At 38.9% G+C, this 22,667-nt stretch overlaps 1 protein-coding gene across 8 annotated transcripts in view; it reads right to left on the bottom strand.

The window, feature by feature from the left end:
• The window catches only part of ap3d1 (adaptor related protein complex 3 subunit delta 1), a 48,278-nt gene that overhangs the window by 10,385 nt on the left and 15,226 nt on the right, over positions 1 to 22,667 (bottom strand). For 3 of the 8 annotated variants that reach the window (XM_057841296.1, XM_057841297.1, XM_057841299.1), the window contains exons 8-28: positions 22,588 to 22,661; positions 22,439 to 22,488; positions 22,099 to 22,148; positions 21,825 to 21,873; positions 17,891 to 18,036; positions 17,597 to 17,745; positions 17,279 to 17,509; positions 15,639 to 15,870; positions 15,410 to 15,555; positions 13,649 to 13,790; positions 13,515 to 13,586; positions 13,345 to 13,420; positions 12,725 to 12,918; positions 11,612 to 11,685; positions 11,367 to 11,390; positions 8,809 to 8,968; positions 8,554 to 8,694; positions 6,342 to 6,395; positions 2,770 to 2,871; positions 2,510 to 2,665; positions 121 to 168 (exon numbers count right to left, since the gene is read on the bottom strand). In XM_057841296.1, coding sequence (XP_057697279.1) covers positions 121 to 168; positions 2,510 to 2,665; positions 2,770 to 2,871; positions 6,342 to 6,395; positions 8,554 to 8,694; positions 8,809 to 8,968; positions 11,367 to 11,390; positions 11,612 to 11,685; positions 12,725 to 12,918; positions 13,345 to 13,420; positions 13,515 to 13,586; positions 13,649 to 13,790; positions 15,410 to 15,555; positions 15,639 to 15,870; positions 17,279 to 17,509; positions 17,597 to 17,745; positions 17,891 to 18,036; positions 21,825 to 21,873; positions 22,099 to 22,148; positions 22,439 to 22,488; positions 22,588 to 22,661 — 2,370 coding nt within the window. The remainder of the gene's footprint in view (positions 1 to 120; positions 169 to 2,509; positions 2,666 to 2,769; positions 2,872 to 6,341; positions 6,396 to 8,553; positions 8,695 to 8,808; positions 8,969 to 11,366; positions 11,391 to 11,611; positions 11,686 to 12,724; positions 12,919 to 13,344; positions 13,421 to 13,514; positions 13,587 to 13,648; positions 13,791 to 15,409; positions 15,556 to 15,638; positions 15,871 to 17,278; positions 17,510 to 17,596; positions 17,746 to 17,890; positions 18,037 to 21,824; positions 21,874 to 22,098; positions 22,149 to 22,438; positions 22,489 to 22,587; positions 22,662 to 22,667) is intronic. The other 5 variants (XM_057841300.1, XM_057841301.1, XM_057841298.1 and 2 more) reach the window with 4 other exon arrangements.

Genomic DNA, 22,667 nt, shown 5'->3' with positions numbered 1-22,667 from the left:
GAGGGAGATTCGAAATGAGACTGGGGTTGTCTCATAAGACTTGGAGATTGATTACACATTTAATTGTACATTATACAATGTTTGTCTCTCTCAGGAATATCCAGATGTTTGATTACTCACCATCTTGATGTATGAGTTTTCTGCTAGAAGGCAGTAATTGGACATGGGCTGAAATGAAAGAAAAGATTAGCTCAGGTTATTATTTTTTTTAATCAGCTCAAGTGCTGGCATAATCAGTAAAATGTATTATTTTAGCAATATTTTAAGCTCAACTGTATCGATAAAAGCTCTGTGTGTGCAGTAGTTGTCTGTTTACATTACATGTGTCAAACTACGGCCCGCCACATCATTTGGAATGACCCACGAAAGAAAATCATGCGTGTGGAATTAGTGTTTTGTGCTAAAATAAGATTCAGATGAAAGTTCTGTAGTACTCCATAAAAGATAGAGGATGACAGAAATATTTAGTTTTACCCTTAAAAAAAAGAGAAAAATCTTTTTTAATGTAAAAAAAATAAAGGATATTAACCTTTTATTTTACCTTTTTTTTATTTACTCTGTTCTATATCTATCCGTTCTCTTCTAATATTTACATTTTTTCCTTTTTTAAATTAGATAATGTATTTTATATCGTGGTGGAGGAGTTTGAGTGCCCTAATGACCCTATAACAGGGGTCGGCAACCTGTATTTTGAGAGCCGCTGCCTTAGTGGCTCCCTGGAGCATTTTCAAAAATGTTAGAAAATGGAAAAAGGTGGTTCAGGGAAATACATTTTTTGTTGTGCTATGGTTTCTGTACATTTTCAAAAATGTTAGAAAATGGAAAAAATGGTTGAGGGAAATAGATTTTTTTGTTGTGATATGGTTTCTGTAGGAGGACAAAAATGACACAAATATTCTTAACGTTTTCCAATGCTGTAAAAATGTGTAGAATAAATATTAAATTTCAACATTTCTGCCAACGAAGATTAGCGTCATAGCCTGCGAAACACGTTTCTGTCAGCAGGGCGGGATGCCAGGGAGGTGGCTATTATAAACAAACCGGCAGCTGAGCACCCAGTTGGGAATGAGAGAAAAAATGCGATTCCATTACTTCTGAAGAACTTAGAAGAGCGCAAAAATAGATTTAAGAAGTGGATTGCATCGCCAAACTCCACAACTGCTGCATGTTTTGTTACAACCCGGGAGATAATAAAGCGTGGAAAACCGTTCACAGATGGTGAGTACATGAACGAGACATTCATCAACATATCAGAACACCTATTTGAAGACTTCAAAAACAAAACTGAGATAAGAAAATCAAAGACATGCCCAGATAAGGGGTATGTTATGCACGTTCCATTATGTTGTATTTCGAAACCTCTAAATAAAAACAAAATCTAAAATGTCTTTATTGCATTTCTATAATTTCATAAAAACAATGAAATAATTCATTAATCTTATATTGTAATGAAAAACTTGAGGTGACATCATACAACAGAGTAGTTACGTGGTGAGTTTGATGCACTGCAGGGAAAATAAACAATAAATCATGAAGGCTCATTATGTATTTTTAGCCGACTTAGTCATTGTGATAGTAGGCTAATATAGCTAATACAGATACATACAGCATGTGTCGCCTTCATTATTACACTTATTTAAGGCTTTTGATTTTTTTGCAGCCAAACATTTTGTTTGTTTGTACAATATGGCTCTTTCAACATTTTGGGTTGCCGACCCCTGCCCTAGAAGCTAAACTGTCGGGGGCTTTTGCCCCTGGTAGGATTTCACATGACAGGGGTAGCCGATAATATCTGCCGTTAAAAACATTTTAAAATGATATAGAATAATAACGACATCGGTTTTGGGCCAATATCCATGTTGCCTTCAAAGTGAGTGTAGAAGTTTTTTGCGTTTGTACAAGTGCTGGTCACAGCTTAGCACCGCGGTTATGCTTATTCACCATTCGATAAATATAGTGGTGCAATATAGGCACTTTTTCCCATAACTTCAGTTGAAGTTCTGTTATTTTTCACAGAATGTTTATTGAAGTTGGGTTAGGGTTAGGGTTTTTTGCATTTATCATGATTAAAGCATCCAGTGGGGCATCACAACACAGTTAGCCATAATACTACTGGATGGTAAATCCACGACAGCATTTATCGGTATCAGTTTGATATCATTATCGGATTTTTGGAGTTGACAATATCGGTGTATTGGTTAAAAAGTCATTATCGGACAACTCTATATATAAAAATATAATACAATATTTTCCATCAAATTCAAGGGAAAAAAGATGGGATTTGGACAATTTTTTGGTCATATTTCCAAACGATTTATCAGCCATCAAAACAGTTAATTAACAATTAATATGATCATCGATTAGTGGTAGATAAGTAGATTAATCGTGCCACTCCTAGTTGGCAGACATAACGGCCCTCCGAAAGAAACCTTAACTACATTGTTGCCCGTGACAAAGTTGAGTTTGAAACCCCTGGTTTACTGTATCGGCAAGTGAGGATCTCACTGACCGGTAGAGGTTCTTCATCCTCCACTGTGCCATTCTGCACAGACCCCTCTCCCCCTCCATCGCTGTGGTGATGATGGTGATGGTGGTGCTTCTTTTTTTTCTTCTCCTTCTCCTCTTTCTCTTTTTTCAGCTTCTTCTTCTTGTGTTTGGATGACTTCTTAATATTCAGAGGACACGAGTGACAGAGAGAAAGGGCAATTATTCGCCACTGCAGCAGACCGTTCTATTTTTGAAACAATGATATCACCGGCGGTGACTCACAGACTCCTCCATTTCTTTGGGCTGGTCGGGATCGGAGTTCGGCGCCGTTCCAGATGCAGCTTCAGGCGCTGAAGCCGTTTCCGATGCTACTGTTGCTGCTTCCTATAAACAAACAAAACCAATTAGCAAGAGGTATATAACATATTGCATTGTTTACTAATTCTGTGACAATAGAAGTAAAGTTAGTGAGTTCATTCAGAGCAGAGAATAGGAACAGGCGCGATGATTTAAGAGAGAAAACCACTTCGAGAGAAGCCAGAATGAGTGTAAAAGAAACACACATACAGTTGTTGTTGATTCACTCATCAGAATGATCATTGGCAGCCCATTAAGTCAAAATGGATTGGACATCTATCACCGTCAATGGCCACTTTAGAGCACCCTCTTGCGAGCTGTGAGTGTACGCACATCATACAGAAAAGTGGAATAACGAGGAAGGGAGGAAAAAAATAAAAGAGAATAAAACTAAAGTCTAATGTTTGAGAGACCTTGTCCACACATTGGCATGGTTGTTTTAGAACGTGAGCCTCGTTGGGCAGTGGAAAAACCGGTCACGACCTGAAAGGATGTAATCTGGCTCTATTTTTGCAGTTCAAACTTGTAGTTATGTATATGCATAAGAACGATGATAAATAAAAAGAAGTATGTACTCTAATCTACTCTACATCTTAGAGGTGTGACAAAATATCGAAATGGTGATATATCGTGATACTTTGTATCCCAAAAGGTTATTGATATGCGCCTGCCAAGAATCGAGATATCGTTTTTAAAAGGTGTCAATCGGAAAAAAACCTAAATAAAAAGTTACCAACGGGTTGCTACAAAATATTCCACCATAATAGTGTCTTAGTTACAGTGCCCTCCATAATCATTGGCACCCCTGAAAAAGATGTGTTTTTTAGCTTCTAATATATTTTTTAAATTCAAATAATATGGGACCTTTATGGAAAAAAAAAAGAAAAATCCAGCAAAACAAGGTCTGGGAACTGAGATGGCCATGGGAGGAGCTTGATTTTGTGTCTGGTGAACCATTTCTGTGTAGATTTGGCCATATGTTTAGGGTCATTGTCTTGCTGAAAGACCCAGTGATGACCCATCTTCAGCTTTCGGGCAGAGGGCAACAGATTTTGATTTAAAATGTCCTGGTATTTCAAAGCATTCATGATGCCATTCACCCTAACAAGGTTCCCAGGGCCTTTGGAAGCGAAACAGCCCCACAGCATCACTGACCCACCCCCATACTTCACAGTGGGTAGGAGGTGCTTTTTAGCATGCGCATCTTTCGTGGCACGCCAGACCCACTTAGAGTGTTTGTTGCCAAAAAGCTCAATCTTGGTCTCATCTAACCAAAGCACACGGTCCCAGTTGAAGCCTGGGACCGTGTGAATTTTTGTGTGATTCTAAGGCTGCATTGACGGTGCACGACGCCCAATCCATTTAGACTGGGGGTGTCAGGGGATTTACAGGTCACTTGCGGTTCATTTTAGGGCATTTACCGTATTGGCCCGAAAATATAAGACTGTTTTTTCCATTGAAATAAGACTGAAAAAGAGGGACTCGTCTTATATTTGCGGTCTCGACATTATACCCATTCACGACGCTACATGGCACCAGATATCATTGAAGCGATGTTCTGTCATGACAGACCTCAGCTACTCTCCCCATTCACGACGCTAGATTGCGCCAGATATCATTGAAGCGATGTTTTGTCATGACAGATCTCAGCTACTAGTTTAACCACTTTGCATTATTTTATTGCAATGTTTTTCCTTATTCAGATTTGTTTCAAGACTACAGTTACAGTTAGACTTCACTTTGATAGTTAATGCAGTTATTGCAATTTTGTTGTTTTATCACAATAGATTGGTTTATTTACATTTCAAAAACCAGAAGTCATTCATTCACGAATGTGATTGCACTTTAGTTTACATATTTAAATGTTCAGATATTACGATTTGAATGAGACAAAATAACATGTTTTTTCTCTCAAATATATTGTTATAAGCATTTGTTTCAGATGTACTGTAATTATTTTCTGTATAAAAATTGATTTGGTGTTCAAAAAGTCTTTTTTCAAACTTGAGTCTTGAAAAAGAGGGGGTCGTCTTATAATCAGGGCCGTCTTATATTCGGGCCAATACGGTATAGGTAATTTCCTGTTGAGTTTGAGTCACTGCCTATTCATTTGGGTGATTCCCAGGTCACCTTCTGTTCTATAACTCAAAATCAACAGGAAATGACCCATAAACTACCCCAATATCAACAGGAAGTAACTGAACATCAACAGGTAAATGCCCTTAAATGGCCCAAAATTACCTCATTGCCTGGTATTGGCTGCCACTGACGGCCTTAGACGTTCAATTCGTTTGAAGTGGGAGGGATGGCATCATTCACTGCCACCCTCCCATTTCAAATGGATTGGACGTCTACTAGTGATAAACTAATTCCAATTCACAGCAGAAGCTTGTTTTTCTGTTTATTAGTTGTTGGTCAGAAAATATTCTACAAAAGTGTCATTGTATCGCCATATCGTCAGATCATTGTTATCGTGAGCTTTGTATCGCAAATCGTGAGGTACCAAGAGGTTCCCACTCCTACTACATCTACATAACTGACTGACATTTATAAGTTGATTGGCGAGTTGTTTGATGCTTCATTTTTCATTATTTGAAGCCTCATTTTATACTTTTCCTAATGTTTCAAATTTCAATTAATAAACTGTGGTTGGACTGAACACTCTTCTCTATTGCTGCGTTCAGACTGCAGCAAGTGTCCAAATCAGATCTGGGCCTGTTCAGACTGGGCGACATTATTACTACACACCTGACAGGTTGCTGTTGCAATGAAGGCGTCAGGTGTCTTTGACCGTGAAAACTCATCTGAGCTGCTCAGACTGAGATGCATCTTGTCCATAAGGGATATGAAACTACGTCCTGAATGTGGTTTCAATCAGTCTGACACAAATCAGATTTCTGTGCTTTGGGGACTGATCAAACTACAGAAGAACCATCCAGTTTCAATCTGGATGGGCTTAAAATCAAATTTTGGCTGCTCTGAACAAGGCCTTTGAAGTTTCATATTAAAAGACATTTACTTATTTTCACTTTACAGTGACAAAAAGAAGTTTTAAATAACTGCAGACACCCTCAGATGGCATTTCTGAAAGCAAAATTACAGTAGCAGGCCAGCCCAACAATAAAAGACAACAGCCCAATGGCATCTGGACACAGAGGAATCGATTCTAGGGCTGATTCCACTCTTGAAACTTCACATTGATGACATTTGTGCTCTTATTGCCGTCACAAAGCAACAACGACAACATCCACAAACATCAAGAACCACTTTCACAGACCAAAAGGGAAGCAGAGGACAACAAACGCTACACCATACGGAAACAGTCACTCATGCTCATAGACAGGAAGGCTGGTGAATGAAAGGGCAATGTGTTGTGCAACCTGTGAAAGAGGATTTCGACGGAAGGACCATACAATGAGGATGAGAGGTAACAACAAGATCATTTTAATAATTTTAAGGTATGAAAAGTAATGACAGACAGAGGAGTGCGACTCAACCTGGGCGTTTGAGGGCACTGGAGCATTTGAGAGCCAGAAATCCAGATCCGAAACCTAGAAGAGTAAGGGAGGGAGACGAGGGCTGTGAGGTGAGAGGTGGGGAGGGCCAAACACACTCTGTAGTTTACTACCTCTGATCAACAAAAGGATACTTTTTTTTTTTCTTAAAAATGACAACTACACACTCAAAAGGGACTCATTTTTCTGAGTGAAATTTGATAAGAAATTGAATAATCCCTTCAATCCAAGATAATAAAATCTTAGACCTAAGAACGAATATGAACCATAGGGTTTCCCAAAGTGCTTTTTAAACCTGGCAGGCTTTTCTTACTCTCTACCAGGCTAAAACATCGCTACATACAAAGAAAAGTACATATTTTAAACACATTTTAACTGCTATTACATGCATTTTAACTGCTTCTGGTGATATCTTTGAAAGCACAATAGTGACACTTGATGACCGATACTTGAAAACCTGCCCCGGCTCTCTGCCATTGCACTGAATTGCATTGTATATGCCTCTTTGTTAGCCTACGTTTAAGTATTTTTTAAACAAATTGTTTATACAAACACATAAGTTATATATGGCAGAAAACGCAGACAAGACTGAAAAAGCAGTTTCTGCTCTTGCACTCCTCTTTAAAAGAAACTCCTGTATTTTAAGCCAAACCAATTGTTGTGTTTCATAGACCAATATGTCGATATCTGCCATAGCAGATTCATGGCGAATTAAGCCCCCAAACGATTTTTAATTTGTCCTTTTTACCCTGGAAACCCCCGTTTACAGATGTCGCGCAACTGCCTTTGTTTCAACCCAGCCATAAAAAGGTTAGTAATCTATTTATTTCATTTATTATTCAAAATGTCTGTCATTTTTAGATTAGAATCATTAATTGATGTCTAACATTTCGTTAAAAAAAAAAAAACTCGCATATTTTAAACTTTTAAACAAATTTTGTCAAAATGAAAAAAAAATGGTGTCTGTAAAAAAGTCAGATATCTACCTCATAACTGTTGCTTAATTATATTTTTTTGTTACTGTCGCATTTTCTCCGATATGTTAGATGATAAATAATCGATCCAAACAAAGAAACATTGAAAAAAAATGTTTAAAAGGGTAAATATATGAAAAAGAAAATGTTGACCCCTCCTTGATGTCTGCGATTTCTGCATCGCAACCCTTGTTATATTACCACGTTGCATCCATAAACACCCCCCCCCACCCACCCAAAATCCGGCTGTGATCATTTACAGCTGTGTCTTGACACTCAGTGATACATGCTACATGGAGTTTTTGGATCGAAAAGAGGTAAGTATGCAATAATATCTCGTTCATGGCGTCTTTAATTCTGCACTCGCGTGCTCTCACCTCCAGTTAGGATTTTGCTGTTTAATTTTTTTTTTTTTTTTTTTTTTAAATGGCCTCCTGTTTAAAGTTTTTGTTCTCCCTGAAAATGAGATTTTAAGCTTTCCAATGATGTATCACACATGCATACAGGACAATTTTGAAATTTGGCCAAATTGTGGGTTTCAGAGCGGAACTTCAAGTCACCTGAGTGTTTTCAGCCATATATATTTTTTAAAACAAACATGGTGGGCTGCTAGTGGGCTTCTCTACCACCGTGTTTTGCAAGTTTTCTGGGGGAAACCCTGATACGCTTGTGCAAATTGATGAATTAAACTTGCTAGGAAATGCTACAAAAGTGACTTTAAAATGATAGCAGACCATATTTTTTACACAAACCCTTAAAAACTGACAAAAAATGCTTATTAATTAAAGTAGACCCTAATTTGTCTTCCTTTCTCAGCTGGCTTGCCCCCACCCACAGAAAAAAAATCTCCAAACAGAACATGTCACCCCTAAAATGAGCTGCAGATTTTTGCAGTCTGCTAGCATGCTATCGACTTTCTATTCTGTTGTTGCCATGTGACCGGTCTGTCATTCTGTACTAGCTAGCGCAGCACTAGAAGGCTCGTATTGATAATCAATTTTAGTTGTGATGTCACACCCAGAATTGCCACATAAAAGGTTGGCGTTCCCTGATGCATTGTTTTGAATGAAATACCGGTAAGTGAAAGGGTAAAAGATAGCCAGAACTAAAATGACATTAGTGTAGTCATTCATTTTTCGACAAGGTCACCTTTTCATAGCACCTTAGGTAAAAAACATAGGTAGGTAGAAAATGCAACACTGTTTCTCAAAACGGCCTACCTCAGCAGCGGTAGAAGTGGGAGGAGCCACCACCTCACTCGGTGCTTCTGATTGGACGGCAGGCTCATCTGACTGATTGCCAAGAAGATCTCCCTTTTCTTCATGCTTGTGTTTTTTCTTTTTCTTCTCTTCTTTACTCTTCTGCCAAACAGAAATTGAACACTTTAAAAAGGATATGTCATCATTATATTTGAGTAGTTCAGTGTGCATCTTGGGTAAATAAAAAAAGTGCTAGTAAGTTAAGTCCAACCCCACCTTCCTATCCCTGTCTTTATCTTTCTTCTTCTCCTTCTTGTCTTTACTACTCCTCTTCCTGGCTTCCTGCGAGGTGCTTTCGACATCTCCGTCTGGGCTTTTCGGGCCTTCTGTCGGTCGGTGAGACCTGACTGGAAGTTTCTCGCTGTCTGCAAGGGGCCTGCGTATAACAATGAAATATATTGCAATCTTTGTTATGTTGGATGACTACTTACACATAATCCGCGACAAAACCCTAACAGCTGCACTGACCATAACCCTTTACAAGGCACTCATTTAAATCATTGTCTGCCATTGACAGCACTAGACATCCAATATAGTGATGCTTTGAATTTTGCTGCTTAGGTGGAAGTCTGCCCTCTCAGAGTGCTCCTCTGGTGAATTTGTTTTTATTAAAAGTTTATTGATTCATCATTTTATTTATTCATTAAAAAATAAAATAAAAAACAATAATAATTAATGATTATAAATGAGACCCATAGACTTCATAATTGTATTGACGGGTCACATTCGTCAGCCACTGCGCAACGTCTTCAAGTAGGGGGCCGTTCTGCAGTCCGCTTCAGTTATTCTCAGTCGATCGCAGTTAGTCAACACATGCAGGGATCCAACGCCGGATTTAGGTTGAAAAAGTATGAAAGCTGTACCGCATACAAACAGGACGGATAGTCTGAGGAGTGATTGGTTTGAGGATTCAAGGAAATTATTATATTTTTCGTACCATGCGTGCATTTTGAAACGTTGTGAAAAAATAAATGGGAGAAAATAACTGCTACGGACTAGCATCATTCTTCGACAAATTTTCAGAAAATAAATGCTAACAAAGAATCTAGACTGTTTTATGTTCATCTCTAAACAGAATTCAGGGATTTAAGCTTTTATTCACAAGAAGAGACTAGCATCGTACTTCGACATATTTACGTAAAATAAATGCTAACGGCACTTTTTTTTTTTTGCTTTTCACCAAGAATAGAGACTGTTTATAGACCGTTTAGAGACCGTCTATATCTATAAAGAATTCAGGGATTTAAGCATTTATTCACAATAATTTTTACTGGAAAAGCACTGTTTACATATGGCGGCCACCACATTGACTAACACACTAGCATCATACTTCAACATATTTACGTAAAATAAATGCTAACTGCACTTTTCTTTTGTTGCTCTTTTAACAAAGAATCTAGACTGTTTTATGTTCATCTCTAAACAGAATTCAGGGATTTAAGCTTTTATTCACAAGAAGAGGCTAGCATCGTACTTCGACATATTTACGTAAAATAAATGCTAACGGCACTTTTTTTTTTTTGCTTTTCACCAAGAATAGAGACTGTTTATAGACCGTTTAGAGACTGTCTATATCTATAAAGAATTCAGGGATTTAAGCATTTTATCACAATAATTTTTACTGGAAAAGCACTGTTTACATATGGCGGCCACCACATTGACTGACACACTAGCATCATACTTCGACATATTTACGTAAAATAAATGCTAACTGCACGTTTTTTTTTTTCTGCTTTCAACCAAGACTCAAGACTGTTTTACGTCCATATCTATAAAGAATTCAGGTATTTAAGCATTTATTCACAATAATTGTTACCGGAAAAGCTCTGTTTACATATGGCGGCCGCCACATTGACTAACAGACAAGCACGGTACTTTGACATATTTATGTAAAATAAATGCCAACTGCACGCTTTTTTTTGTTTGTTTTTTTTGCTTTTAACCAAGAATCGAGCCTGTTTTACGTCCATATCTATAAAAATTTCAGGGATTTAAGCATTTATTCACAAGAATTTTCAACCAAAAAAAGCTTTGTTTATGATTCCACTCGGTCAGCTTTGACGGCCACGCCAACCATGGAGGCCCCCTATTTATCGGCCCCGCCAATATCATACCAAGTCTATATGAGACCAAACATTATGGGTCATGTAAGCCACACTGGACCCAAAATGTGATGCGGACGCCAGGTCTTTTGTGAAGTGGGACTGTTGTTAAGATTAGAACTCAAAGTACTTTGGTGTTTAACTTTGGGTATTGTTTGAATTACATAATCCAAATTGGATTTTTAAAAGCTCAACGACTTTTGATGATGGCTCAACAAAAGCTTGAGCTGAAACTAAAAAGCATTTGTTATCTCAACAAAGGCAAAGCTGGGAGAATCCACTCATCGTCGGGTTAGTGAGAGTTTGGCAGAGTACATGAGCTATTAAGGGGTATCTAGAAACTAGGACAGTTTCCTACAGGCACAATCAAGCTGATTATTTTAGATGCAATTAAACCAGAAGCAAAGCCTGAGAACGTCAGCAGTATCCAATTCTAGTGATTTGATGAGCAGAAATTTCCTAGGAAATCACTAAATATATTCAGGGAATACAGCTGACTTTACCAGGCTCTAGCAGGGCACGCTAATTATCGAACCAGGTAAAACGAGAAAGGAAAACAGATGCTGGGTGCTAAAAAGCAGTTAGGGAGAATCTATGTTAGCAAGCCAGCTAATTTAAAAGACAGCGAGATGCATTGGAAGTGCCAGGTCGGATGGCTGAGGGGCTACTCACCTGCGCCCAGCCATTTCCACCAAACTGCCCGCACATAAAGAGCAGTAATGGGGTGTGTGTTTGCATTAAAGAAAGGAAGCAAAAACCCATAAGAGACAGTATGAGTGGCAGAAGGCGGAAAGGCCAACGAGTAATAGGCCAGGAAGCCCAAAAATCACGAACTGGATTCATGGGAACACATTTATATCAAATTGAAGAAATTAATTAGGTTATCTTTGGTCTGAACAAGGCCAGTGTTGACTCACTTGTCCAGGTCGATGTCCAGGGCTTTGTGAGGGTCATTCGGATCTTTGTCATCCTCATCACTGGGTAAGGCATTCTGAAGACAGACCAATCAGTGAAAAAAAGATTAACTTTATGTCTGTATGTGACTGATTTATGTCGTTGACAAATGCCAATTTTGCCATTTTGACACCAATTATAGCAGCTTTTTTTTTTCTCCAAAAGAGTGAATAGTGACTTTAATTCCCACAAACAGATAACATGATTAAACAAATATTTTGCAGAGGTAGCCTTGCTTATTAAACGTGCAACTCCTTGTAAGAAATAACCACGAGTGACCTGCCAACAGACAGTATAACAGTTCAGTTTATTTATTGCTCATTGGAAGTACTGATTTAAATTATGTCTTACTTAAATTTAGGTAGCCCCATTATACAGTCATGTGAAAAAATTAGGACAGCCCATTAAATATTCAGTTCTTTATAAAGAACTGTTCACATATCAATGTCTGATGCTGTAATTCTTTATCTGTAGAAAAGAAAGGTATTTAATTGTAGGTAAACAACAAAAATTAACATTGTTTTTACTCATTAAACCAAATATATCAACAAAAATGCTTATTCTAACTGAGGAAAAAGTTAGGACACCCTACCGCCTAATAGCTAATGTTACCCACTTTGGCTGAAATAACGCTTTCTGTAGCCATCTACCAGTTTTTGACATCGGTCTGAAGAAGGTTTGCATCACTCCTCAATGCAGAATACTTTCAGCTATGAGATGTTTGAGAGGTTTCTTGCATGTTACAAAATATCTTCTTTTTTTCCCCCCAGTTTTATTTGTTTAGTTTTATTACTTGAATCGCTCAGGATTGTTAAAATTGATATTAAATATCCATATGACCAAATATGTTAGAAAACACACAGACTTCCATAGGGTGTCCTAATTTTTTCACAGGACTGTAGCTCTTTTTAACTCACAATCATATGAAAATCTGCTAAAATGTTCTACTTTCTAAGAATAGGACTTGATTTTGATTAAAGATCGTATTAAAACAAATCATGAAATCCCCCGAAGGGATTAAATTCCATTTTTAGTACAAATTCATTCGCCATACAACTACATTGCGACATTGTCACCTCTGGCATCTCCTCTGTGACTATGTCGACCATGTGTGCTGGCGTGATGTCTTCCTCACTCTCCGGACCAGAGTCATGTTTCTTTCCCCTACGTTTCTCTTTCTTTTTCTTCTTCTCCTTCTTTTTCTTGTCAGCTCTCTCCTTCTGCCGCCGCTCCTCCTCCAGCTTTAGGTACTGGTCTGACATAGGCAGGCCTGATGTTGAAAAGGAGGATTATAAAACAATTTTATTCTGAAATCCAATTCAATGACTAATTGGCTACCATCGACGGCACGAGACGTCCAATCCATTTTGACTGGGAGATGTTGGCAGTGAATGATCAATGCCAACCCTTGTGCACTTTGAGATTTGTTTTCAAATGTAAAGTGCGTTATAAATAAAATGTATTATTATTATTCTTCAACCCTTCCAGTCAAAATGGATTGGAAGTCTAGCATCGTCAATGACACTGAAAGATTCATGGTCAGTCCTCCCGTTTAAATAAATTGGATGTCTGTCGTTGTCAATGGCGATTAAGTTACAGAAGTCATCATATAGAGAGAAATTTCAGTGTAAAGCTGTATCGGAATTGTGTATTTAAAAAGGGAGTTCGAATTTAAATGGAGAACAGGACGCCTAACCTGGCACTTTAAGAGGCACGCTCAAATCAATCTGAACGACAGGGATGTGCTCCACACCAGGAGTGTCCTGATACACCTGAAAAGACAATTTTGTGTCACTTATAAATCTATTTATAGCTACTCATATAAAGACACATTCGAATAAGTGAACTGGAACAAAGATAAAAAACCTTCTGAGAGGATGGTGAGGCCTTGATGTAAAAAGGATTGTTGGCTTGTTCTTGTTTCCTGGCTTCTCTTCTCTGTGAGGAAAAAAAAGTGACAGTTTTACATTAATTTTAAAGCGAATAATCGATAGTCGTACCCTTGCCAGCTCCTTCTCGTCCACTTCTGTGTGTCTTGGTCGGGAATGTTTGGGCTCCTCCTTGGTAAAAATAGCCTTAGGCTGCTCGTCCTCAGACTCACTTTCAGATGGCGGCTCATTGATCCAGGCATCCAGGTCCAGACTAGCCACACAAAAAATGCATGGTTATTTTTATCAGACTTGCACAGTTCATTAACATACAGACAAAGGGAAAAACAGTAAATAAACAGTTTTTACTTCCTTCACTTTTGAAAATGTGTAAAGCTGTAACATTACCATTCAAATATTTGGGGTCTAAGCAACCCCAACTTTTGAACTGTAGTGTACATTAGTGCTGCAACGATTAATCGATGAACTTGAGTATTCGATTAGAAAAAAAGATTTGAATAAAATTTTGCTGCTTTGAGTATTCCTTTAACGTTTTAATGGTTTATTTCGAAAGTGTTTGCATTTAGTACTGATTTGGGTGGATACACTGCCCTCTAGTCTGCCTCATTTCACATGGTTGAATCCAGCTTCTCCATTTTAAGACCAACATAAGCTAAGTTTTTGTTTGAGCTAATGTTTTTTAATGCATTCCTTATTTAGTTTATTGGTATATTTAGCCATCTTTTGTGGGAATGTGTTTCTGAACCATTTGTTAAGAGCATTGTGGGGGGAAAAAAGTTAGCATTTTAATAGCAATTAAGCTAGCGGACTTTGGCTATGTAAGTTAGCCAATTGCTCTTTTGTTGTACATAGATCCTTATTTATCTCTTTTTATACTGTTTGATGCTCAGCTCAGGTATTTGAATTTTTCATGTTCCTTATCCGATTACTAGATTATTCGAACTAACTAGTTCATCGATTAATCGACTACTAAAATAAACGATAGCTGCAGCCCTAGTATACATAATGAAAAATCCCATATGATACACTACAGTTCAAACGTTTGGAGTCGCTTAGACCCCAAACTTTTGAACGGTAGTAAGCGAACCCAAACTTTTGAACGGTAGTGTAGGTACACTCCTATTCAAAATGACACGCATTTCAACAATAAAACATTTGACACAAAACAATTCATGTTCAAAAGCCCATCTAGTCTGATCAATATGTAAATTTAGTATATTAGCCTAATTTGCCTAACAAAAGTACGCTAGCTTAAATGCTACAAATGCTAACGTATTTACAATTCTCATTGCAAATCGCTCACACCTAACTCCACAAACTGTAGCTCTAAACTTAATTAGAAATGCATACAAATATTAGCTGTAACAACTTAAAGCCTGATATGGTCCAAATCAGAGCACAGCCATCCTTTATCCATGCAAGACATCTGAATCTGCTGAGGCGACAGTCCAGCCAGACCAGTTGCTGCCACCAGAGGGCAGTGTATCTTCCATCATTATACAGAATACAATACTTTTGGACTTTTGGATAGTCATTTTGAGATTTAAGGGTACTTAAAGGGTTAATTCAAACCTACGCAGAAATATAACTTGTTCGTAACCCGTGGACTACTTGCAGTTATTTTTTTGATATTCAGTGTATTTCTGTTGTACAAGGTGGTAGTTCGCATGAAAACTGGCCAAGAGAGCCTCCAAATTACTCTGACACAAACAATGTCAGTTTGTGTGAGGTAGTACAGTAACATGACTATGTTTCTTGTTGGAAATGGAGAAGTGTACCAATCTCCAGTTTCAGTACCAGTAAAACGTACTTGACATAAATGGGCTCACGCATGGTTCGAACGGCCTAATTGCCTAATGCCTGACTACTCACCCATCAGGGACAGGCACTTTCTTCTGTGCCTTGGGGGCAACAGGGTTGAGTTCGCCAGCAAAGAGTGCAATCACTTCCTCCGCTACCTCTACCTCCTTTTGCTGTAGTTTCTGGATGTATTTTACCAGCTGCAGGATGCAAGATGCCTGTCGAGCATAATTGGAAAAGATGAGAAACATTTCCATCAAAACTTCACGGTAGGTCAAAGCTGTTTCTACAGTCGGCTTACCCTTTCTTGCACCTCCAGGTTGGCGCTCTGTACAAAAAGCGGTAGGCGGTCAATCATCAGCTGGCTGGTTTCTTGCGCAGTTGTGCCATCTGTGTTGTCTTTTTGGCTCTGCAGCACAGTGGCGAATAGCTTGGCAGCGTTCTGCACGTACACGGCCTGGATGTGTCCCGGCAAGGTGGCCACCTTTGGTCGTAACATGGCTTCTAGTGTCTGCAGCGGGTTCTCCAGGTGTCTAAAAAGGATGACTCAAGTTATTTTTTGGATCACGAATTAAAGGGATATACAACACCTAGTATAAATGATGTTCATGCCAAAATGTTCAAGTATGCAAATGGCGACTTTTGTAGAGCTTAGATAAATGAAGAAAATAATGTTTACACAAAAATTACACTGCAGTACTTACAGTTATTTTACGATGTCAGTTCCTGGAAATAGTGTTTTCATTGATTTTTTTCTCCCTGCCATTATGCATCAGAAAAATGTTTTTTTCAATTTATTGAAAAAGATTCTTTCCACTGGGGTGCACAAAATAAGTTGTCTTTCCCTTTAAAGTCTAGGCTAACAAAGGAAGAATTTTGATTTTGTGAGAATAAATTGGTAGTTTTACAGTAATAATGCTTTAATAACCCTTTCACAAGACTTGAAATGTTTAAGACACAAGACAAAACTGTAATTTGAGTTTGTAATTTTTAAAAACTAAAAGCACAAAACTACAACCATAAAGTTAAAACAGGATAACTGTAAAACAAGAATTACCGTAATTTTCGGACTATGAGGCGCACCTGACTATAAGCCGCCACCCACCAAATTTGACAGAATAAAACGCATTTGTTCATAGATGAGCTGCACTGGACTATAAGCCGCAGCTGTCCTCACTGTTGTATGGGATATTTACACCAAAAGATATTAACCGGTAACACTTTATTTGACAGTGGCAACATAAGACCAAATGAACATTCGTTCATTGCTTCAAGACGCTAAATTTGGCCATCACTGCTCCCTTGTGGGAGACAGTCAACCTCTGCTGCCCACACTGTTCTCGTCCAGCATGCCTCCTAGCATGCACTGCAGCGCTACGGATGTAAATAAAATTCATGTTCTGTGCTAATTATTTCTTCAGTTACTGTTCCGGTTGTTTCATCAATTGTTAGTTATGGTATTAGGTAACACTTTATTTGACAGTGGCACCATAAGACTGTCATAAGACCATCATAATTATGACATGACACTGCCATGAGCATTAATGAATGCTTATGACAGATGTCATTTTGTGTCACCTGGCAAATTGTCTCACTTTTTAATGGATGTAAAAGATCCTAGCTAGACATAAATGGAGTTAGTGACATAATTTGCAAGATGACTCTTAGTGACATCTGTCATAAGCATTCAGTAATTCCAACCATAGTGTCATGTCATAATTATGAAAGTCATATGGCAGTCTTATGACGCCCCTGTCAAATAAAGTGTTACCTATTAACCCAAATAAATCAACAAAGAAGATGCACTGGACTATAAGCCACAGGATTCAAAATGTGGGGAAAAAGTAGTGGCTTATAGTCCAAAAATTACAGTAAGTCAGAGTTTTAAAGGGAATGAAGGCACATTTGTGAAGAGAAAAATCAACATAAAATTCAACATACTCAGAGAACTCGCCACATATCCAGGCTGCAGCATACAGAACTTCACAAATGCCATTTCTCTGCATGTTGCCAGTCAACAGGTGGGCATTGTCCAGCAAGGTGGCCATCTGGGCGACGGCAAATACCCGTATGGCCTTGACTCGGATGGCGACATCCAGCATCTGAGAGGCAATTAGATGACCGTGCCTCGTGCCCTCTAAACGGGTCAACTCCACCAGGATACTGATGTACCTGAGAAGCATGTGTGAAAGAAAAATAAAGCTGAAATTCATCAGTCCAAAATAGAATATGTAGGAGTTAATGTGAAGAAAAACAGACCATTCAAAGTTAGTGATGTACTGGTAGTTGCTCTGGCTACAGATGTCAATGATCTTGGTGAGCAATTCATCTCTGTATGTGGTTCCCTCTGCTTTGTCCACATGCAGCATCAGTTTCTTTACAATCTCCATCAAGTTCTTTTTGGATACCTGCAGGAGAATACATATTGCTAAAAGAACTATTTATAGACTAACTACAGAGGGTAAGATGTTTTTTTTCCCTCTAATTCCATCTGTTCAACAAATTTAATTTGGTAAAAATACTGTATGCACAATCCGTATTGTAACAGCATACCATGCCGTAGAGCAAGTCCAAAGCTCTGAGACGGATGGACTCGTCCTTGTCATCCAGACACTGCAGAATGAGATCTTTGTGGCTCTGGACTGACTTGGGGTGGGTCTTCAGGATTTTGGACATGGCCAAAAGCCCCAGGTACTTCACTAAAGAAACATATTTCCACACAGACACTTGCTGGGTATACTAAAAACAAACTGCAACTCCGTTTGGAAAAGTACCTCTTTCAGTGCCTAAGATAAAATTGCGTTCACTTCATCTAGTATTTCACTTTGCTTTTGTTATGTTCAAATGTGTTTGTTTACATATGAATAGAAAGGCAATGAACATTAAAACACGAACAATGGAAAGGACAAACAAACATGTATGCACAGGACAAAACATTCATTGGTCTTGTGACTACTGAGTCACACAAAACTGTGGTGCTCTTGCTGTCAGAAAGAAAAGCCTATGACAATTTAATCAATATGTGGTGACTTTGGCTGCAGTGAATACATTACAGCCATGATGAGTGGGGAGGGAAGCTCCTTGCAGCTGCCTGAGATGCCAAACAATCGAAAAGTACTTTGGACTGTGGACATCAGCAGTGGTGAAAAGAAGCGAAGTATGTTAAAATGGCCTAAAGCACAATTTTACTCAAAACCTTCAAGACCAGTGTGTCTTATCTGTGTTTAAGATATCCTTGAAAGAAGCTCATAACAGAAAGTATGTTTTGCTTCTTTCGGAATACACATAATAGTTGTCTACTTTGCTGACATTTATTAATGTATGTACATGTTAAAAGGTGTGCTTAAAAACTTACTACATTTGTATAAAGTGTGAGGGCATTTGACTATTTGTGATCGTATCTCACTTTGTGCTAGCATGTCATTCAGGTGTATATGCTAGAAGCATCACTGTAAACAGAATAGTCGTCTGTGTTTTAAGGTGTTTTGCCATATTTCCGTGGCTGTGTATACATATATATACACACATATATCAGAAATTATGAATTCCATTTAGAGGAGATTTCATTAGTCACCATTTCTGGGGTTATATTGCACTGACACCTTGATGACTGATCACTGGAACGGTAGCCTGTGTGGACTTTCTGGGGCTATTCCTATTCAAAGTATTCTTTTAATTGTGGAAAAAGGTCACTTTTTAACTTATATTTTAGCTGCCTTTGAGAGGTACAGAAAAAACACCATCAAGCACACGTTCACAATCTACTCTATTCACACTAGGGGTTGCAGGCTAGACTATTAGGTCCTAGTAGATTCAAATTAAATAAATTAGCAATAAGTACCGTATTTCCACAAATAGTGGTCACATTCAAATACTAAAATGGACCAACCATCCATTTTCTATAGCAATATTGGGCGAAAGCAGAGTGCACACTGGATTTGTCGTCAGCCACTCACAGGGCATAAGACGAATTCACTCTCATATTCCCAGCTATGGGCTTTTGAAGAGTCTGCAGTGAACCTTACATGTATGATTTTAGATGAGCATGCAGTGGGAAGACATGAAAATTCCACGCAAGGGTTTCGATTGTAGAACCTAGATTAGTAGATGTTGATTGACACTGATGTGCTCACCACTATAATAATGAGCCAAGGACTGTCGCCACATCAACACATTTTATACTACGCTATAAACCTGTTTATCAAATATGACAAGGTCCTCACAATTTAAAAGGGACAATATAGGATTTTTAGAGAATTTAAAATACTTTTCTACTCGATGCATTCTCTACCAATGCCCTGATGAGTAAGCAGAGCCCTGACATTTTAACTGAGACTGTCCCAAAAAGCACTTTTTCTTACCTTCAATAGAATGGGTTCGAGTCAACCACTCTGGGCGAACACGTGCTTGAGCACATCTATGCGTATCCAGATGGCAGTAGCAGTGTTTCACTCAGCCTATTCTCCACTTGGCTAAAACACTTTCCTAAAACACATTTCTAACCCACTTAAGACTTGCTACATTTTACATTTCTGGTGCTGATTTGATAGGCCAGATGATGTTGCTTTATGTTCGTACTTGCACGAGCATACGTGTCATACGTGGGCTTAACATAGGCTGCAGTTACACTTTAAGCCAGAAAAGGCAGTCGCGAGTAAAAAAGTGACAAACTCTGTATAGACCTCATTCACGTGACGTCACAACACAGCCCCCCTGACTTGGGCCGCCATATTGTCCGTCAGCTCATCGTGTTTACATATTACCGCTACGTACATTCCTCCTATGACTGCGTGTTTTTCTGCTTGTCTAAGGAATCACCGCCTAGTAAAGGAACCCAAAAACCTTCCTGACAATCGTTAACATTGATTAATCAAAATGGTGAAAGCATGTGTGGCGGATGGTTGCAGTAACAGAGAAGATAAACGGTCATTTTAGTAGTTACTGTATGCCCATTGTTAAAAGGGCAAATCTGTAAAGCAGCACGGTTTGTTTATCTCGGTCCATTACGCCTTTGTGTCGACAGCCGTCAGACAGCGGCAAAAACATCAATAGTCTTGATGCCAACACGATCACAGACATCATCAGATGGAGACTACGAAGCTCGTCGCCATGGTTGCGCAGCAAGAAGGTGAGCGCAACAACAGGTGTTGTGCCCCGCGTGAAATGCCCCCCCTGACGGGAGCGCCCACACGGAAACGACTTTCTTGTACCGTGAATATTTATTATTTTACTCTGCTTGAACTATTAAATCTTGTATTGTGAATATGTATTATTTTACTCCGCTAATAAATGTCCTACCTGTGTGAATGTCATTGGGATATGGTCGTGAAAACCTGTAGACTAATACATTTCTGTTAAAAGATGGTTATGTGGCCCAGACCACGATTTGTTACTAAAATACAGTACTAATATTTTGTGTAATTTAATTAATTATTTAAAACTGATTTTACAGATGTAAATCCAGTCAGTAATGCATCCATGAAAACATTTGAAGTTTTCTCTTCAACAAAGCGTTAGAAATAAGCGCTCCCGTCAGGGGGGACATTTCACGCGGAGCGGCTATTTTGCGGCACACACCGGCCCATTGTCGAACCGCCGATCAAATTTCATTTTACAATCGTGACAATGGTGACGCTCAGCTGGCCAAATGTCGGTTTATATTCGGGCCGGTACCGATTTTGGGTACCCGACTCCTCATCGTGACATAAACTGGAGTATGACTAGAAATTTTGTGGTCTTAGAACGAGCTCTGACGCACGGGACGGGACCGGACGAGAGGAAACATCGATCTGGGCATCAAATATGGATCTGGTGACTGGATCGACCGAAGCTTTTCCCAATAACGGCTTTTATGCAACTCATCCAATGAGTTTACAGCTTCTGAAAGCACCGGGGCTTCCATAATTTGCAAGTGAATCCACCTTCAGAAACTACGATCATTGACAATACAGACACACAATGACGGACAATATGGCGGCACAATACAGCGATCACGTGATTGTGTGACGTTGGTGATTGGGGTCTATAGTCCCTTTAAGTCCTCTGAGAGCACAGTGTGCATTTGAGGAAATACGGCACAAAATGCAACAAACTGGGGATGTAACGTGGGCACAATAGGCCGACTTTATGACTGGCGGGTGCGATTTCAATTTTTAAGACCGCATAGTGGTTCACAAGGACCAGTGCAGCCTGCCCCCATGTCCACAATCTACTCTAGACGACTATCTGTGGGGGATGGTCCGAATAACTCGAATGGATCCTCACTATGAGGAAAGGAGTACATGAATGGCAGCAACCCCAAACTACGAGGTTGTCGTGATTCAACTCATCAAAAGCCAACAAGTTTTGTAGTTCGAGTTATCCAGATTTGGTTGGGACTCTGTGGGACCCTCTAAGAAGGGGTTGGGGTGCAGGACTTGTTGTCCAGAGTGAGAAACACGCAGACAATGAGAAAATGACACACTGCAGGCATTGACAGAGGGCTCACAGTTCTGGTCAGAGTCTTCAATCAGGATTCGCAGTTTCTGGACACAGAGCTGGAAGACAGAGAGAGACAGTTAGATTGTCATGCCGTAACAGGGACGCGTTTATAAACTGACACTATAAAAATAAACATTACAGGACAAACAGAAGAAGTGTGGAGAAATTAATGAGAATAGACTTGACAACTGTTGGGACAGAATGAAGAAGAAAAAAAACTGAACAGAAAACCAGTGAAAACATGCAAGATACTCAAATTGGAGTGGACCTAAGAGGCCTACCTGGATACTAGCACTGTGGTTGGGCATCCCAGACGATAAGGAAATCAACACTGCAAAACAAGACATGTGGCAATCAGAAACACAATTTAACTTGTAAATTTGACGTCATAAACAGCACTGATTTTCATTCTTTAGCTATAGTACAACAGGTCCTCTGTGTACAGCGTCGTGCCCGTTCTGAGGTCGACAGCATAACCCTAATTTATTTGGGCTGTAATATATCAACAAATAATCCTAATAAAGTAGCGAATCACAATTAGGGTAAATATTTGCATTTAAACCACTAACATGACATAGCCCGTATAAAAGGTTATAAAGAGATTACTGTTTGAGTACTGACCTGCAATAACAGTGTTTACACACTCGTACAGCAAAGACATAGCAGATGTACTGTAAGATGGAAAGAAAGCACAAATTATAAATGTGAGAATGAGCAACAATTTTAGATTGCCGTGCAAAAATCTTTTGAATATTTTTTTCTCATCTTACCTGTGAATGAGATTTGTAAGCGGTTCAATCAGCTTCTTTCCCAAGCGGGGCTCCAGAGGAGTGAGTGCACCAAACTGTAA

This window comes from Corythoichthys intestinalis, chromosome 7 (genome assembly GCF_030265065.1).
Source record: "Corythoichthys intestinalis isolate RoL2023-P3 chromosome 7, ASM3026506v1, whole genome shotgun sequence".
Classification (NCBI taxonomy): Eukaryota; Metazoa; Chordata; class Actinopteri; order Syngnathiformes; family Syngnathidae; genus Corythoichthys; species Corythoichthys intestinalis.
This window is presented reverse-complemented; position numbering and strand designations above follow the sequence as displayed.